A 19,588-nucleotide genomic window follows, 5' to 3' on the forward strand; every position below is an offset into this window, starting at 1 on the left:
TTCTTTACAACAACAGAAGACCACATGCTTCACCTAAACTTGTAGGCTTTAGCTGTTGTTTCCAAATCAATTTTCCAACCCAATCTATTCTAACCTTTCACAATCATTATCATACTATCTTTAAACCAAAACAAAAGATGCGTGAGTCGAGCTTATCAACAGAAAAACCTCCCTAATATTATCCAAAATCTGAGTCATGATAGGTGGCAAATGGCAATGAGTCTTTGGCTTCTATAGAGCTCCACCATGAAACACAGCCTGTAAACCTCATTAAATGATTTTGACGTTTACATTTTTAAAATTCATATTTTTATTTCACGCGGCAACAAACTTACAAAAACAGATAAACAGAAACAAGACTCAAGGACAAATTGACAACTATCTGAACATTCTAGCTTCCAAGTTACACAACTTCACTCATGAATTGTTTACAGAATTTTTTTTCTTTCAGAAAACAAAGCTACTTGGTACAAATTCTCTTTAAAAGAATGAATAAATGCAAAAGCACAAGTGGTCAGAGGCAAATACATCATATATGTGCTTACAATATATAAAAATATAATCATCATATCATAAAAGGATATTAAAACACACACACACAAAAGTAACATCGATTTGAAAACACACGAGAGTTTGTTGTCACCGACCATCAGTTGAATCGAACGTGCTATGAAAACCAGAAGGCTTAGGAGGAATACTAGACTGTGTCTGAGAGTAAGAGAAGTCTCCACCGAACATTGACGTCGATGTTCCTTCGTTTTGCTGCCATCTCTGTAGAGCTTGAGGTAAACTCATGTTGTTCATATCGATCCCGAAACTCTCTTCTTGTTCCTGGCTTGTCGGTTTCCATTTCTCCACGAGTGGGCCTAACACGTTCACCGCGTGGCCCATGTCTGGTCTCTGTTGTGGTTCCCGGGCTGTGCAGTGTCCTGCTAGCTCAGCAACCCTGTGAATGCTCTCCAGTGTTTCCTCGTCTGCCTCTAAGGTTTGGTCGAGTTCCTTTGAGATGTTTTCTTTGTTGATTAGGATTCTTCTGAACCATGTGACTAGATGACATTTCTCGTCTGGTAATGAATCGTCTAATGCTTTTCTTCCCGTTAGCATTTCCATAAGAACAACTCCAAATGCATACACATCCACTTTCGTCGTTACTCTCCCAGTAGCTGCAACCATATTATAGCAAAATGTTTATAAATCATTTGCACAATAAGATAACGAACTAAGGCATCATATTGTAAACATACCGGCGTATTCTGGTGCTAGATAACCGAATGTGCCTGCTAATCTCGTCTCAACAGAGTACTTCCCGTCCGGTGCGTTCTTAACTAAACCGAAATCAGCAACCTTTGCCCTCATGTCATCACCAAGAAGGATGTTAGAAGGCTTTAAATCTCTGTGGATGAAACTCTGCTGAGCCAAGCTATGGAGATACTCCACACCTCGTGCCACATCTAGAGCAATACTCACTCTTTGTTTCCATGTTAAAGGAGAGTACCCTAGTTCTTGATACTCAAACAAATGCTGTCCCAGGTTCCCCTGAGGCATGTACTCATAGACAAGCAACCTCTCGTACCCGTTCACACAGTAACCCAACAGAGCAACCAAATGTCTATGTCTGACCTTAGTGAGCACAGCTATCTCGGCTTGAAACTCGTTCCTTCCTTTATCACCCATTGACGAAGATTCCATCCTCTTAATCGCAGTCTTGGTCCCATCGTGTAGTTCTCCGGCGTACACAACACCAAAGCCGCCTCTTCCGAGTATGTTAGCCTCACTGAAATTATTAGTAACTTGACGAAGAACCTCCATGGGAATAGTAACGTTTCCACCTTCAAGAGGGAAACGATCGCCACCACTGTCACCACTACTAGGACTCTTCAACGCATTGAAGTTGTTAGCTCCATATCCATTCTTATCATCACTAACCATAAGCTTCCCGGCCTTCTCAGGATCCGTCCTTCCAAACTTCCCATACTTATTCTTCATGACGAATTTGTAAACCACAAATCCAACAATGGCAAGGAAAACAAGAACGCCTACGATCACACCGATAATCACACCAGCCTTACTACCACCACCACCAGGACCACCACCGTTTGTAGAATCTCCGACATCAGTTCCAATCAAAATGTTTCCCGGTTTGTAACTAAACTTGACCTGAGCCGGAAAAATTGGTATTTCTCCTGTGAGATTGTTGTTCGAGACATCGATTAGCTGCAGATTAGACATAAATGTCAACACTTTAGGGACGACACCGGTTAAGTTGTTGTCGTTAAGGTAAATATTCTTGAGTGAAGTGAGATTCGCGATCGCCGGAGATATAACTCCGGCGAATCCATGTTTAGCAAGATTCAGCGTGACGACATTCTTCTTACTTGAGTCGCAAGTAACATAAGCCCAGTTGCTACAAGCATCGTTTCCTTGCCAAGACTCAGCCAATGTCGGCGGATACCCCAAACCTCCAGCCACCGCTAAGAGCGTCATCACCTGAGGATCACAGTTCTCTCCTGCTTTGGCGGTGCAGAAGTAGTTATGCTCGGCGGACACTTTCGCAACCTCAGGTGGAAACAGAGGAAGAGGACCTTGGAACTTGTTGCTGTCAAGAGTAATGTTCTTGAGGCTTCCGAGTGGTAATAGCGACGGCGATACGATTCCGGTTAACTGGTTATCTCTGAGCTGAAGATCGAAGAGATTGGTTTTCGAGAGATCCGGTATTGGTCCGGTTAACTGATTCTTCTGTAACCAAGCTTGTGTTAGTGACGTCATACCGGAAAGAACTTCGATTGTACCGGTTAAACCGGATTCCTGATTATTGATCCAGAGATTCTGAACCGGAGATTTGGCCAGCGAGGGAGGTAAAGCGCCGGTGATGTTGTTGTAGGAGAGGCGGAGACTCTGGAGAGAAGCGAAGGAGTCGAAAACGTCAGGCAAGACGCCGGAGATTGTGGTGTTGTCGAGGGAGACGCTGGTTAGAGAAGTAGAATCCACGAGCTCCGAAGGGAAGCTCCACGCGGCGATGTTGGGGTTATCGCTTATGCTCAGGATCTGGAGGCTGGTGAGTCCGGCGAAAGCTCCGGGCTCAACTCCGTCGAAGAGATTCTCGTCGAGGTAGATTTCTTGAAGAGAGGAGAGTTTCGCGAACGACGGGATTTTACCGGAGAGTTTGTTACGTTGAAGAGTGAGAGTCTTGAGCTCGGAGAGAGTGGAGATCTCTGGCGGTAGTCCGCCGGAGAGAGATGTGTCCTCGAGGCTGATCGAATTGACGCGGCCGGAGGTGCATTTTACGCCGGTCCATTTGCAGTAATCGGTGGAGGAGGTGGTAGACCAGTCTGACGGCGGAGGTCGGAATGACTTAGCTAATGCGAGCATTGCTGCTCCGTCATCGGCGGTGGATGTGGTGAGGGAAGAAGAGATGGCGAAGAGGAGGAAGAGGAGGAGGTGAGGCGTAGGAGCCTCCATGGCTTGGAGAACAGGCAGAAGGAATGAGGAGGAGGAAGAAGAAGGTTCGATTTTTTTGAAATTTTCTGATAATGATGTTGGAGGAGAGAGATGATGAATGGAGGAAGGCAAGGAAGCGTAAAGTGAGGTGTCATTCGCTATTCAACAGATCATCTTACTATTATAAACCTAACCATTATTTAACTGATTATTACTATTTTAAATGAGTTTGTTTGTTAGTTCACTCGACAGAACAAAAATACCAGAATACGCGTTATTGTATTATCTAGTAATAAATGTTTTTTGGACAAAATCTATACTATATTAAAAGGGTTATATGAGGAGTAGAGAGTGTGTCCAGGTCAGATTAAAAAATCAGCCAATTCGAGAACTTTCTGTAGCCATGTCATCATCTCCTTAAACCTACGCGACTCTGTCTTTTGAGCTTCATCTCATCTGAAAATAGAAGCAATTATTGTCTTCTCCGATCTATTACAATAAGATATACTCTTCTCCCTTCTCAGAAAAGGAAGCGACCTCTCCCCTAGATCTAGAAATCATCATATATTATTTGGATCATGTATTTGCCCTTCAAATCAGTTATTCTTCTGAGTATCATTCTCTTTTTCTCTGTAATCTCCTTCGATAAGTAGTCGGGAAGAGGGATATGATTTCTGGATTGAATTCAGTGATTACTTTGAGTGTCTCCACCAAAGAGGTATCCTACTACTTCTTTAGTCTCCTCTTTCCTGGTCTTCTTTTAATTGAAGATTGATTTCGTGGTGATTGTTAGGTTATGGTGCAAGCCACTGTTTCTGATTTAAGAAAACGCTAGACGAGACTGATGAATCATGTCTAGATCACGGTAACTCAAAATTCTGTGTTGGATGTGGCAAGGTTTGTGTCTTGACAATTCAAAATTCTCACTTTAATAGAAAACGTGGAGGAGTCGGAGAGGTCAAAGTTCACATTGTTATGTGGCTCAGATCTCTTCTCTTCCTGATCCTATACACACGAAAGATGTGATTGTTGAGACTGAGACCGAGCTATAGAAAATTTGAGGTTAGGTCTTTAGAGAAATGTGTTACACTGTCCCATATCCCATTGTCTCACTTGAAGGCAGTCCGGTGCAGGTAGGTGGTACAGATGCGACTCCTCTGTTTTTGGAGTCTAGGAATGTCAATAAAATAAAGAGGCCAGTTTATGGGGGTTGATATGCTGCTGCTTTATTCCAAGGTAATCTGACCACCGCTTTAAAAATCGAATGTTTCATAATTTCATTACCTATTTTGGACTCCTTTGTATAAAAAGAGGTCACTCTAACTTGAACTAGATAGGGACGACACATGCTCTATGCGGCGGAGCAGTTAGTGCTCGACATCTGCAACCCCGAACTCAGGGAGAATGCTCTTCACGAGTTTTCTAAGGTCGTTCATTATCTCTCTCTATGCAGTTAATTAAACTTCTCTTGCTTAGTGTTGCCTATGAATTCTGATTGTCTTGGTTTTTGTATTGACAATCAATTTTTTTTACTAGGTTTTGGTTTGTTTTGCTCTGTTTTTCTCGGTAAATCTATTGTTAATCTAGGACAAGCTTTCAGATTTGTAGGATGATATCGTTGAAACTCTAGACAATTAAAAAGTTAAATGGTTTTGATGTTCTGTAATAATATAACATGTGGTCGTGTGTTTTTAATTTACTATCATATTTTTGAGAAGAGAGATCTTTCATGATTTGACTCTCCTGTTGTGGCCCTCTGTTGGTACCATTCCTGCTCTTCCACATGTACTCTTCGTCCATTAAAGCTGAGTGGAACCTTCGCATGGTGAAATAAAGTCGAACTATCACAATTACACTTCAGCGGTTGGGAGTGGGAAGAAGGCGATGCAAGAAGTTATCTTGAACTGGTGTAATCAAATCTCAAAAATTCATAACATATACCATCCCAAGAACTGGGATTTACATCAATCTCAAAAGTTCTTAGCATCTTTTTGAACTTTTTGAGAAGGATAATTTAACTTGGACAAGGCATTGATGATTGCACATCAATGGAGGAAAGCTCAAGAATTACTGGTCAGTCACTTTTCACTTCAATATCTTAAACAGAGGAGGAATATATGCGAATGAAAACCTATGCTCTCAGTACTCATCCGCTGTATCATCCTCTCTTGATGTTGCTAACACCAGCCTTCTTACTTCCGTTAATCGTGAGATAACTAATTCCTTTAAATTTGCAGATTTGGATCAAATATTATTCGTTGTTTTGCTGAAAATTTACCCCTTTTCTCTCAGATTCGCTGAACCCAGTAATGATGCATGTTCTAAGATCAACTCCATGATTATCCCCTGCTGTGAAGACTTGATAGAACCCAAGAGTGATCACAGTCACAATATTGTAGAGATCACAAACAACACAGGGAAATATCTTCTTGATGAAAACTTAGTAAGTTTCATGATTCAATCTGCACTAAACAAACCCAGAAAAATGCTACGTACCAGACATTATAGCTGGTTTTACATGACGATAGGAATGTTGACTTTGGTGCAAACAGGTGGATAAACCTTCGTGTTCAACGCCCAGGAAAAGACCAAACGACATACCAAGCATTGAGTCCATTGAGGTACTTAGAATTCCAGTATCTGAGACTTACTGAGAGCGTTTCAAGATGGGAAACTGTTGATGCAGGCCAATGGTGATGCAAAGGAGCAGCAACACCTTATACGTGCTTTCTCTGTCTATGCAGCAGCTGTGTCGGACTCAAGATCTCCTCTCTCTGCTGTTAACTGATACCCAAAGAGGATTAGTCATAAATAAGCCAAGAAAAGAAGGTTATTAACTTATTATTGTGTCACACTCTACAGAAAGAGTATTGTTGCATACATGTCAACTTATTTTCTTCATGGAACTGGTTTGAGGATTTTTACAAAAAAAATTTCTTAGTATTCTTTATTTGTTTAGTTAAGATTTGTATTGTTTATTAGTTGGAACAAAATAATTTTTTTTTATCTTCTGAATCAGTATATTATGAGTCCTGTTAGTTTTAATTACAAGCAATTCTATTAGGTTTACGGTGTTGGATACGTCATGAGCTTGAGATTAGCGATTTCTAATGGTATAGTTCCAGTTAAAAATTGTTGCTGAGTTCAAGGTAATTTAAACGGGGCAAGATGGATTCTGAATCTGGTAATGGACCAGTATATTGGTTTCCTCTAACCGAAATCGTTTTTATGTTGGTAAGTATGCCTGTGTTGGCCGGACAAGGACCATGGAGACGGATACCACTGAGGCTAAAGGACTGCAGATTTGGCTATGGCGAAATAAATGGTTGGAAAGGTCCGGTCATGTTTTTAAGATTGATAAAGGTGAGCATTTCTAAATACTGGACTTTTGCCAGCGACAGGGAGATAATGCCAGTAAGAACGAATATGGGATTAACCGAATCTATGTGGACAGTGTGTTCGACAACTCTGTGATCACCCTTATAGCAACAAAAACGTCCCACAAGCAATAATCAGTACCTTTCTTTCAGTTACTTAAAACTACTAAAGAGTCTTGGGTTATACTATATTGGAAAGCGAAAAGACCGCCTCATCATCGGGATGCGACGCAGCAGCTCCCTTGGATTTAGATATGGACAAAAGATAGTGGCGCTAAGATGACGAGATGGAAAGAACAAGAGTTCATGGTGTTGTTGTTTTAAATATAACTAATGATGTGAACAAATATTTGACATGCGTAAAAGGAAAATACGAAGAGAGAGATGCAACAAGGTTTAATCTTTTTTTTTTCCCGTCAAAGATTGATTTTATAGATATGCAACAACTGATACAAGACCAACAAAGACCAACGAACACATTATTAATTCGTGGTTAGCTAAGCCGACGGATAAAGAAATATCCTCGGAAACGAGATCCCACGCAGGGGAAGCAAATGCCCAAACGAAACCAACATTAAAGGGCGAGTACAAACTACATACTTAAGCTAAGCAACTAGGTTTCAAGCTAGCGGTAATACTCTCCGACAAACAGGTATGGCAGGCATCAAGAGAACCTATGAGACTGTTTAGCGGGATTGCCCTCGGCCAAACCACCGCAAAATCACTTTCTCCTAGAACAACGAGGACACTCCTCAAGAACCAAGCAACACAAACTCCATAGACCGGCAAGCGAGAACCTCTTTCGATTCAATCACCAACTCCCGGAAACGGCTTAGTCGAACGCGACTGTTGAACGCCTAGGTATGAAGCCACACAACAAATCTCCACGAGATCTGAACAAACAACTAGGAGCCAAACCCACCAATCCATAAACAACACGCACAGGCCACAAATGGCAGAAGGACGGATTAGTCGGGATCCAACAAAACAACACAGATCTAGACAGAGATTCTTAGACAACAGGTTTTGTAGCTAGACCACACCGTTAATCATAAGATCCGGAGCTTTTAAATAAGAAATCTACACAGATCTGAGAGTATATGTCGATTTGGAAGAGGCACATCTCCTCACAAAACGAACCCTAAGTCGCACACCGAACTACCACAGAAGAAACTTGGAAGAAAATGAAGGTTTGGGACCGACACCGGTGCTAAACAAGCCACCACACGCCGGTCGACCGAGTTGACTCAGAAGGAAAAACGAAGGGAAGGGGGAGACGATTGGTTGTGGGATCAGAGGCTTTTTGATCTTCTGTGCAACAAGGTTTAATCAGAAGTTTAATATCCAATGAAATTCATTAAAATAAAACGAAGATAAAAAATTCTATTGTTGATGTCCATCAAAATTGTGTTATTGTTTTCATCAAAATTGTGGGTTCCATCTGTAAACAAAATGTTAGTATCACCCCTGTTATATTATCTATTAACAGGAAAAAATGATTACACAAAGTCTCCGAAATCATAAAAAAAATTGTTAAAACTTCAGTAAAATATTTATGGCCCCCATCATTTCAGGAACGCCCTTGACTACCATTAGAACATACTCCGAAATCTGATACTTTTAAATATTAGTTATTTTACCTTAGATTTTTTCAACTATATCAAATTGAAATAGAAATCGAATAGAAAATTTTTGTGTTCTCTAACAAAAACATTGTTAATGGTTTTTTCAACTCAAACCAACAAAACTTAATTAAACCTACAATATATTTTTTAAATAAAAACAGATTACGTTTATTATTTTCAGTATAAAGTAAAATTTCAAATATTTTATAAAATTAAAATATATTCTAATATAAAATAGTTTTAGTGTAAACTCATCCGCCCGTAGGGCGGACCGACCTCTAGTATCTAGTAATAAACTTTGATAACAAAGTGTGAGAATGTATTTAATCTTACATTTAAAGTGATTTGTAGTATTAAATATCATTTTTTGTTACTCAACTTTTGATTTTGAAACTTTTTAAAATTTTTTTATTGAATTTGTGGTTTTATAATGTGCATTAAAATCTATCATAGTAATATTTTTAAACATATTAAAATTCAAATATACGGTTTTTCTTCGGATTTTGAATTAAATAATTAAAAATATTAAATTTTACAGATTATCCAAAATCATCTAAAAATTCATAACAAATAAATGATTTCAATCATATCAAACATACTTTATTTAATACACCTTTTGTATGTATATTTACAGCTTGTATAGCCGTTAATATTAAAAGTTGAACAAGATTTCGTTTGTAATATTGAATTTCAATTATATGATAAAGGCAAATTAACTGAGATAATTATTGAAGCGGGTTGTTGTAATAATGGAGAAAATGGAATTCATAATGTGTGTTTGGTAGTTTGGTCGGCAATTAGCAAAATTTAAGCAGAATTTAAGGAGACGTATTATTGAGTGGAGGATATATGAAGTTGATCTTATTAGCTCATCCAAAACGTATCAGAGCATTAAAAAAAACACTCTATAACTTCAAATATGAAGTTTTTTCTATCCAAAAACTAACTTTAAAATTTGAAGTTTTGAAGAGTTAAACTCTATATTTGAAATTTTACTATTTAAAACTTCAAATTTGAAGTTTCATATTTTTATTTGCATTTTGGTCTCTATAATCACACATCACATTTATGATTCATAAATATTTTCTCGTTTATTGTTTTAATCCTTAAAAAAAATTATATCTCATAAATATTTTAAATTTTGTTTAAAGATTTTAAAATTTATACATAAAATTAAATAAAACTTTAAAATAAGATTTAAAATATTTTAAGCTAGGTTTAGACAACAATAATATACAAAAAAAACTTAACAAAAATATTTTAAAAAAATACATGAGGACATAACTGTTACACAGATTTAAATATTACAACAACACTAATAGTTAGGTAAGTTTGATCTGGAACCTTCAAATTTTTTAAATAATGTCTATTTTTTGTGTAACTGAAGATGGTTGCTGTTGTTGTTTTTGATGTATTTTTCGTACAATTCTTTCTTTTGCATATCGAATATATTCACGAGTATTAATATTATCAAAAGGAAATTAGTCTGTTAGTAATATTTTATTTTTCTCTTTTACTTTTTTGTTATGATCTAATGTATTTACAAGTATCATTATTACCCGATTTCAACAACTTTTAGCTCGTAATCTACAAAGTAAAAATGAGAAGAGCCATTTTTACTTCGAAATGCACTAATAGATCATATATGCATTACCAAAATAATTTTATGAAATAATATGGTATTTTGTTTGAAGTTTAATATTAATTAAGTTAATTTTATTTAAATTTTTATATTTTAATAAAATATTTTATTAATTTATATTGTTCTAATATGTTTATATATGTGCTAGTTATTTACAAAAGTTTTATGAATTCAAATTAGTTATGACAAATAAATATAAAGACCATATTATAAAATATAAATAGTTTTGAAGCTGAGTTTGAAGTTTTACTTTTGAAAAATAACACCTTTAAACTTCAGAAAGAATTATCCAATCAACTTTAAGTTTAAGCAGTTAATTAACTTAAGTTATCTATTTAATTGATTTTATCCTTAACCTCCCTGTCTTTAAGAATCTTGGCGGCGCGGCTGGATTTCTGAAAAAAGTCATAAATCCATGTCAATATATCCTCTTGTGAGTTGTGTGATGTACTGTTTTGTGTATGTATTTTGCATGCATATGTATAAAATGACAAAAATGCGTTATCTACTTGCGTACGCGGATGGGAGAAGATTGATAATAAGGCTTCGAATGGTGACTATCGTCCTGCCTCGTCCTGCAGTTAACAGTAACAAAAATATCTACATATACTATATATCTATACATTTTTATAACTATTAAAACCGCACCGCAGTTGAATCCCTTGTCCCGTATCGCTCAAACCGCAGTCACAAAGCCTAATTCAGCACTGCATGTGACAGTCTGTTCTTGTGTGCCCTGAACCAAATATAATTTGCTTTGTCGAGTGTTCAAAGATTGCGTTATTGATTTGATCATATGAGTGACGAATTTGGAATATTATTTTATAATATAAGAGATTATCTAACATCAGAACCACGGCTACGGTCTACTCAACTAAACCGGAAACCGAATTCAGGTCCGTGTGCCAGGGCACCAATTCGACCTAATATGTATAAGGCATTGCCAAATTCGCCACAACCTCAACCAGGATTTAGGGATTTAGCTCGAACACGTGGGCTGTATTGTAACGACCCAGATTTTTTCTGGTGGGCCAGTTTGGCCTTTATTAAAAATTAAAGTCTAATTCTCTCTTTTTACTTTGTCCCACATTGGATGTTTAGAAAACCTACCTCCCTTCCCTTCTTCTATATAAGAAACTCCATCCTTTCTCTTTATTCTCATCAAGTCAAAGTATTTCTTTGCGTGTGACGAGTTGTTGTTGAATTATTCGACGACCAGTCACTAGTGAATTTTCCGGTGGGATTTCCGGGTGAGCTTCCGGCGAGATTTCTGGACGAGCTTCCGGTGAGATTTCTAGACGAGCTTCCGGCGGGTTTTCTAGTAAGTTTGTTGCCTCCTTATTTCTAGTTATAGGAATATTTTAAGAAAGTTTCTAATTTAGGAAATAAGTTATATTAGGAAAGTTTCTATTTTAGGAAAGTTGCCATTTTAGGAAAGTTGCTATTTTAGGAAAGTTACTATTTTAGGAGAGGTTTCATTTTAGGAAAGTTTCCATTTTAGGAAACTTATTTCCAGAGAAGCTGAGCTTAAGTCGTTGATTCTCGTGTTGCAGTTGACCTCAGCTGACCGCATCTTTCGTTGTTCATTTCAGCCTGTGGCTAAGGTGAGGGCTATCCCATTAAATCCCGAGCTAGTTTAGTACTACTATTATGGAAAGTTTAGTTTCGAAACATGATCCGTCTCTGTGAATTGAGTCTGTTTGAGAGTCTTGTTTGTTTATTATTACTATTGATTGTTAAACCGGAAATAGGATATTAGAGGATTCAACGGTTGACTGAATTGAATGAATTAAGAACTGTTATTTATATATGTATATACATAAGTCTGTTATGAGATTGCGGGGCACAAAGATGTTGTGCTAACGGCGCATTGTGTGGAGATTGCGGGACACAGAGACGTTTGTGTTAGCGGCGCATTGTATGGAGATTGCGGGGCATATAGACGTCTATGCTAGCGGCGCATTGTATGAGGGATTGCGGGGTACAAAGACGTTTGTACTAGCGGCGCATAGGTGATTTCGGGGTACAAGGATGGACTCTTGTACTAGCGGCGCATAGAGTTATATATTTATATCCGTATAAGGAGAATGCAGGGTGTGTGATCTAGTTATGCACTATCAGCGCATTTGATGTTTTATGTGGTGTATTAGACACTGTGTTTGTTTCATGCTAGAGCTAGGCCTACATAGTCGTAGTGCTATGTACTGAGTCAGTGGTTTGTGGTTTAGCATCCCATACCTCACGGAGTAACTCCCCTGTTACTCACCCCTCTTTCTTCCCCCTTTCAGGTGAGACCGACGAGCAGGAGTGATTACTATCGGATTGGTGCTTTGGGAGTTTTATCTCTTTAAGTTTCAGACTTGCGGTTTTTATGATTTTATCGATATTTTCAGGTTTTATTATATTATCTGGATTTACGACTTTGGAGTTGACTTTAGAGAAGTAATAAATGGAGATTTCGGACTTTATATTTATTTATTTTATTTTGGAAAATACGGGTGTTACAATTTGGTATCAGAGCGGGTTCCGTCCCGGCTCTGACCCGGGATGGCGATTTGTTGGGACGTAGTTTCGACTCGGTTTTTAATCGGTTTTAGACATTTTTAAAATATTTATGGGAATATGGGAATTTTAAAAATAAAAGTAAATAGCACCTTTCTGTTTGGTATTGTGTCTAGAATCGTTGGTGTTCGGTTTCGGCAGAAGTTTATTGAGGTGCTTTTTCCTTTCAGATGCCGCCGCGTAAGAGAGTTGTTCGCACTCAGTCCGCTAGTGCTTCACGAGAGGGTGGAGATGAGAATGTGCCGCCACCGGCTCCACCGATTGATCAGGATGCCCTTAGGCAGATGGTGCAGGATGCTGCCAGACAGGCTGCACATGAGGCAGTTCAGCAAGCTGTCCAGGAGGCTGCTAGAGTAGCTGCACAAGAAGTTGTTAGGCAGATGGCTGCAGCTCAGCAGGTTCCGCCAGTTCAGGTTCAGGGGCATCAGCAGCCCCCTATTCAGCCGGTTCGACCAGTTCAGGTTCAGGGGCAGCAGCAGCCCCCTATTCAGCAGGTTCCTGAGGTTGATGAGACGCTTATGCAGGTGATGAAACAGATGAAAACTGTGGATTTGGAGACTTTTGGGGGAACAGTAGACCCTTTTCAGGCTTATAATTGGAAGCATAGATTAGCTACGTGTCTGCAGACTATCAATTGTCCGTTGCGCCTTTGCCTTAGTATCGCAGAGTTGTATCTGCGTGGGGATGCATTAGTATGGTGGGATGGAGTGCAATCGATGCGTGATGGCGATATGACTTATGAGGATTTCCTCATTGCGTTCGACAAGAAGTATTTTCCTAGAGAAGCATTGCACCAGAAGAAGAATGCTTTTGAGCATCTGAGGCAGGGTACTAGGAGTGTCAGAGAGTATGAGCGGGAGTTTTGCCAACTCCGCTTGTTTGCTGGTAATAATTTTGATGCGGAAGACTTGATCAGGAGATTCTTAGATGGGATGCGAGTTGATCTTCGCGGGAGGTGCAATATGGTTACTTACACGAGCTTGGAGGATCTGGTAGAGAAGGCTGCTGTGCAGGAGGCATGTATTGCAGAGGAGCAGAAGTACTTTAAGGCCCAACCTAAGACTGAAAGAACTTCAGAGTCACCGAACATGGCAGGGGATCAGTCAGGAACACCCAGTTGTGAGCGCTGCCATCGCTACCATTTTGGAGATTGCGTGATGTGTTTTGCATGTGGGCGGTTAGGCCATGTGGCCAAGTATTGTCGATTTACAAAAGTGGATGGTACTGGTACCGGACAGGTTACAGCACCAACGACACTAGCAGCGGCTTCAAAGAAGTGTTATGGCTGTGGCCAGCCTGGTCACATTTTCAGGGATTGCCCGAGGGGGGGACGGGTAGAGAATCCATCACCAGCTAAGCGCCAGGCTATCGCACCACGAGTAGCAAGAGGCAACGAGAGAGTTGAGCCGGCTGATGGTATGTATCTTTTCACTTTGGTAGTTTACGTTTGTGCATGTTGTCTTTTGCGGTTATCATTTGTTTAAAAAAAAAAAGAAGTTGTGCTTAAGATCAGTAGCGGCTGAGTATGAGAGATTTCACCTTATTTGATATGGGAGGACCACATAGTTTGGAGTGTCTACAGCGAACAAACGTCTTTATAACAAAGTTAACTCATGCTGAAGACATCTTATTCCTTTTCTCGACTCAGGATTTGAATTCGGGGACGAATTCCTTCTTAGTGGGGAAGAATTGTAACGACCCAGATTTTTTCTGGTGGGCCAGTTTGGCCTTTATTAAAAATTAAAGTCTAATTCTCTCTTTTTACTTTGTCCCACATTGGATGTTTAGAAAACCTACCTCCCTTCCCTTCTTCTATATAAGAAACTCCATCTTTTCTCTTTATTCTCATCAAGTCAAAGTATTTCTTTGCGTGTGACGAGTTGTTGTTGAATTATTCGACGACCAGTCACTAGTGAATTTTCCGATGGGATTTCCGGGTGAGCTTCCGGCGAGATTTCTGGACGAGCTTCCGGTGAGATTTCTAGACGAGATTCTGGCGGGTTTTCTAGTAAGTTTGTTGCCTCCTTATTTCTAGTTATAGGAATATTTTAAGAAAGTTTCTAATTTAGGAAATAAGTTATATTAGGAAAGTTTCTATTTTAGGAAAGTTGCCATTTTAGGAAAGTTGCTATTTTAGGAAAGTTTCTATTTTAGGAGAGGTTTCATTTTAGGAAAGTTTCCATTTTAGGAAACTTATTTCCAGAGAAGCTGAGCTTAAGTCGTTGATTCTCGTGTTGCAGTTGACCTCAGCTGACCGCATCTTTCGTTGTTCATTTCAGCCTGTGGCTAAGGTGAGGGCTATCCCATTAAATCCCGAGCTAGTTTAGTACTACTATTATGGAAAGTTTAGTTTCGAAACATGATCCGTCTCTGTGAATTGAGTCTGTTTGAGAGTCTTGTTTGTTTATTATTACTATTGATTGTTAAACCAGAAATAGGATAATAGAGGATTCAACGGTTGACTGAATTGAATGAATTAAGAACTGTTATTTATATATGTATATACATATGTCTGTTATGAGATTGCGGGGCACAAAGATGTTGTGCTAACGGCGCATTGTGTGGAGATTGCGGGACACAGAGACGTTTGTGTTAGCGGCGCATTGTATGGAGATTGCGGGGCATATAGACGTCTATGCTAGCGGCGCATTGTATGAGGGATTGCGGGGTACAAAGACGTTTGTACTAGCGGCGCATAGGTGATTGCGGGGTACAAGGATGGACTCTTGTACTAGCGGCGCATAGAGTTATATATTTATATCCGTATAAGGAGAATGCAGGGTGTGTGATCTAGTTATGCACTATCAGCGCATTTGATGTTTTATGTGGTGTATTAGACACTGTGTTTGTTTCATGCTAGAGCTAGGCCTACATAGTCGTAGTGCTATGTACTGAGTCAGTGGTTTGTGGTTTAGCATCCCATACCTCACGGAGTAACTCCCCTGTTACTCACCCCTCTTTCTTCCCCCTTTCAGGTGAGACCGACGAGCAGGAGTGATTACTATCGGATTGGTGCTTTGGGAGTTTTATCTCTTTAAGTTTCAGACTTGCGGTTTTTATGATTTTATCGATATTTTCAGGTTTTATTATATTATCTGGATTTACGACTTTGGAGTTGACTTTAGAGAAGTAATAAATGGAGATTTCGGACTTTATATTTATTTATTTTATTTTGGAAAATACGGGTGTTACATGTATGTGATACAGTTTAGCACATGAGACAATAAAATCAATCGAAGAACTAAATGTCAACGACATAGAACTGGTTCAAATGGTTTTTTAAATTGAACCGGTTGAAATAAAACTGAGAAAATGGTTTCAGTTCAGAATTGAACCCGTCCCACACATAAATTTCAGTGATTATAATAGTAGGCTTGATGGGCCTAAGATTCTCTAGGCCTTTTACACTCTTCCCCGCACAAAAGTAACTCTCTTCCCGCCAACTTGTTTCCCGCCAAAAATCCACACACAACAGATAAACCCACTTGCTTTCTTCCCTGCGTAATTGAAAAAAACAAAATAAATCTCTCTCTCACTCTCTCTCTCACTCTTCTTAAGTCGACGAAGATGACGGAATCTCTTCAGATCTCTCGGAAGAGGATGCGATTCTCGTCTTCTTCAGCTAGTGAGACCCTACTCGCAAGCAAATCACAGTATCAGAGACACCGCTCTGGCCGCATCGAACCGACCGGAGACGGACTGCGTTTCAATCAGTCGCCATCAGTCACCGGGAAAATTACCCCGAAAGTTCTTCGCACGTATCCTCGAGTCACCATCAAGGATCTGCGTCTCAGACGCGTGTTTACCCCGAGCTCGATCTGGGAATTCAAAACCAAGGAACAACAATCTGAAAATCATCTTTGTGATTCCAACGGTAAGTTTCTTAGATCTTTGATCGCTGTATCCGGTTTACATTAATCAAACCAAGTCTAATTACATGGTTTAATGAAACCGGATCATTTTATTGGGTAAGGCAAAAACAGAGCAATTTCTGTATGACCCTGTGGATTATGTGATTATGATAACATCACGGTTAGATTAATTCGAGCAAAAACATTTAATCTCTGACCCGGTTCACATTAATCAAATCAAGTCTAGTTGCATTGTTTAGTTAAACCGGTTATATTGTGTCTCAAAAACAAAAGTTAAACCGGTTATGTTATTCTCATATGGTACGATCATGTTTTTGCGGGTGAAACAGTTGGTGAAGAAGGAACCAAAGTCGATGCTGGTGGATTAGGAAATGAACATGTAAAAAATTTCCTTAAAACGACGCCGCTTGATTCCGATAGTGGACCCATCTGTGAAGAGAGCAATGGATCAGTAGTGAAGAGAAGTGGTACTACTGTCTGTCACAAACCGGTATGCATATCTTGTGGATTTGTTAATTGTAAGGTTTCTCCTCTTTTTGTGTTGATGGTTCACTGAGTAGCTTCTTGTTGGTGTGTTTTGTTCTTCTACAGATTCTTCGTCCATGTTCTCGAGCTAAGATTTTCAAGAACCCTGGATCTTTCAGCTACAAGAGACTGCTTCCGTACTTAATGCAAGCTGCAGATGGAACCCCATCAGGCCAGTGTTCAAAACCGGAGCAGAACCCTCCTAGTGTTAACGAAGAGAATGGGGAAGTTGCTGAAGTTCAGAAGGAGGAGGCAAGTGAACCGATAAAAGCCGAATGTCAACATCCTGAACCCACCAAAGCTGTTGCGCAATCAGTGGACGGAGTCATCAATAAACATTCAGCTGTAGGTGGAAACACCAGCCCTTTGAAGAAGGTTGTTGCGTCCAGTCCCAACAAAAAATCCGTAAGATTCTATCCATGGAAAAGCTTTCTTCGAGTAGCTTCATTTCAAGGGGTTGTTTCATGTTTGGGTTATAAACTTTTTGTTCCATTTGTCTAACACTGAGAATCTCTTTGATATGAAGCAGGCATGCTCTAGGCGCAAGTTGTTCAAAACACCAGGTTCCGTTAACTACAGAAGAATGCTTCCGTATCTCAAAGATATTCAAGAAGATAATCCTTGTAAGCCTATCTCTATAGTCCAATATAAACAAACTCTTAGATTCTTATAACCAATGCATCAATACAGATTACTTAGATACTGATGGTACATTGCCTTTGCTGATTTTTTCTAGGCGTGCTTGAGACAGTTAATCATCCAGATCATAATGAGGACACAGAGGGGAATACTCCATCACCGATGTTAGCGTCTGAGAACGAAGGGGCAGAGGATATGGTGACGGAAAATGTTACTAGAGAATTAGATACTGACAAAGACAAAGACAAAGATAAAGAGCTAGTCCCGTGTGAAGCTGTTTTTGAGTCCCCAGAACGTTCTGATACTGACAAGGAACAAGAAACTCAAGTTAAGCATGTCATCCCAGACACTGAGAAGAACTTGGAAACTCCTCAGAATGCTTTGGGCTCTGAGGTCCAGTTCTCATCTCCTATTGCTGGCTCAGGAGATTCAAGTGAGGTTGCATTGAACAACCCATTTGTTCAAAACTTGGCGGGTGAAGAAACTATGAAGACAGACGCTAAAAACAGAGAAGAGCAAGTAGAGGCAAATAGTTCGGATTTAACAGCTGAGCTGCTTGATCCTTCTGCTGTATCCGGAACCCCCACATCCGTCTCTCCCTCGAAAGGGATTCTGAAAAGGAGTATAAGAGGATGTAGAGGGATATGCTCTTGTTTGAACTGCTCATCCTTCCGTCTAAACGCAGAAAGAGCATTCGAGTTCTCAAGGAATCAACTCCAAGATACTGAAGTTCTGGTTTTGGATCTTCTTGGAGAAATATCTCTTCTCAAGGAGTCGTTGGAGAAACAGAGTTCAGCACATCACAATGAATCCTACAAAATTCAGGTGAGTTCATAACAAACTTCATAGCCGTTCTCTTAATGGTTTAGTCACAGTAATCGATCTCTTTATTGGTTTAGTATCTTCACTAAAGTACACAAGTGCTTATTACTCTGTTAAATGGTCTTATACTATGCTTTGCTTAGCTGAATCTGAATATTGTTATTTTAACAGGCTGGAGAAGCTGCAAAGAGAGCTAATGAGGCTGCAGATCTTGCAAAAAGCCGCCTCTATCAAATGAACGATGACCTTCAAGTTCACTGCCGAATCCCCGTGAGTTAAAAAAATTCATTCTGCTTTATGTGAAAGACAACGTCTAGTTGAAACTATTTTGAAACACGTGATTCTCACTCTCCATGTTTTGTCTCCAGAACGAACAACGAGCAAAAGTGAAATTCGCTCACTACGTCCACGAGAAGACCATCCTACAAGCATCCCAACTTGACCCCTAAACCACTATTTAGCAACTAGCTTCCTTTTCAACTGTCTTAAGGATTATCCAGTTTTCATGTTCTTTTTTTATTTTGAAAAGTGAAAGGTATTACCTGTCACTTTCATTTGTCACTCTTCAGCAAAAAGAGAGAAACTATAGATCATAGATCAAGTTGCCGTTATGCATATAGTCCTTGTGATCATATTTATTACCCTTTTTTAGTTTTTATTTTTTTACCTTTTCAAAAATAACCTCTTCTTCAATGTACATACACAAGCCTACAAAAGCAAATTTCGTGTGATCTCGTACCAAGTTGCAGATAACAACAACATTGGGAGTTGCTTAATCAGTTAACCCACATGTTTGCTTGTGAGCTTTTATACCTTTTGTCTTTTGATTTGGATTGTTATTGATGGAATTCATATTTGTATATAGGCTTGGGTCACTGGTTTGGTTATTTTGGATATTACATATATATAAATTAGTCAGATATACATTTAGAATGGTTTGCCTCGGTTTTTTTTTTTTTTTTTGGTTTTTTCAGTTTCAGATAATATAGCTAGGAACTAGCTAATAGCTCACAAAAACTATATTCAATTAGGTTCTGGTTGGGTCTTTCTGATTTTGGTTTGGTTTGTTTTTTTCGGTTAAAAACA

General features: G+C 39.2%; 2 protein-coding genes, 1 long non-coding RNA gene and 1 pseudogene across 6 annotated transcripts; 3 read left to right on the forward strand and 1 right to left on the reverse strand.

Moving 5' to 3' along the window:
- Nucleotides 1-464: 464 nt before the first annotated feature.
- On the reverse strand, nt 465-3,593 carry LOC106357859 (annotated as a pseudogene).
- On the forward strand, nt 3,528-7,784 carry LOC106405231. Of its 3 annotated transcripts, none has more exons than XR_007314796.1 (4): nt 3,528-5,645; nt 5,731-5,881; nt 5,991-6,059; nt 6,125-7,784. It is a non-coding gene; the product is annotated as an uncharacterized LOC106405231 (long non-coding RNA). The 3 variants fall into 3 exon arrangements; XR_007314797.1 differs by having other exon boundaries at nt 3,528-4,500; nt 4,572-5,645; nt 5,991-7,784; XR_007314795.1 differs by having other exon boundaries at nt 5,991-7,784.
- Nucleotides 7,785-9,761: 1,977 nt separating this feature from the next.
- LOC125574920 lies at nt 9,762-15,923 on the forward strand. The gene is made up of 3 exons (XM_048736556.1): nt 9,762-11,403; nt 11,636-11,686; nt 12,371-15,923. Exon 3 carries the CDS (start codon nt 12,815-12,817, stop codon nt 14,126-14,128), a length of 1,314 nt encoding a protein of 437 aa, XP_048592513.1. The 5' UTR covers nt 9,762-11,403; nt 11,636-11,686; nt 12,371-12,814; the 3' UTR covers nt 14,129-15,923.
- A 209-nt stretch (nt 15,924-16,132) lies between these two features.
- Nucleotides 16,133-19,136, forward strand: LOC106357860. 2 transcript variants are annotated; one of them, XM_013797569.3, is made up of 7 exons: nt 16,133-16,518; nt 16,846-17,006; nt 17,108-17,446; nt 17,568-17,664; nt 17,778-18,505; nt 18,674-18,772; nt 18,871-19,136. In XM_013797569.3, exons 1-7 carry the CDS (start codon nt 16,212-16,214, stop codon nt 18,949-18,951), a joined length of 1,812 nt encoding a protein of 603 aa, XP_013653023.1. In that variant the 5' UTR covers nt 16,133-16,211; the 3' UTR covers nt 18,952-19,136. The 2 variants fall into 2 exon arrangements, with proteins under 2 accessions (XP_013653023.1, XP_013653024.1); XM_013797570.3 differs by having other exon boundaries at nt 16,134-16,518; nt 17,571-17,664.
- The last annotated feature ends 452 nt before the right edge of the window (nt 19,137-19,588 follow it).

The sequence above is a fragment of the Brassica napus genome, chromosome A7 (genome assembly GCF_020379485.1).
Source record: "Brassica napus cultivar Da-Ae chromosome A7, Da-Ae, whole genome shotgun sequence".
Lineage (NCBI taxonomy): Eukaryota > Viridiplantae > Streptophyta > Magnoliopsida > Brassicales > Brassicaceae > Brassica > Brassica napus.

Excerpts from the sequence above, each read along its gene's own strand:
- LOC125574920 (XM_048736556.1), top strand. The coding sequence starts at position 12,815 with ATGCCGCCGCGTAAGAGAGTTGTTCGCACTCAGTCCGCTAGTGCTTCA.
- LOC106357860 (XM_013797569.3), top strand. The coding sequence starts at position 16,212 with ATGACGGAATCTCTTCAGATCTCTCGGAAGAGGATGCGATTCTCGTCT. Across the intron at positions 16,519-16,845 it reads TCATCTTTGTGATTCCAACG|TTGGTGAAGAAGGAACCAAA; the intron begins GTAAGTTTCTTA and ends CGGGTGAAACAG. Across the intron at positions 17,447-17,567 it reads CCAGTCCCAACAAAAAATCC|CAGGCATGCTCTAGGCGCAA; the intron begins GTAAGATTCTAT and ends TTTGATATGAAG.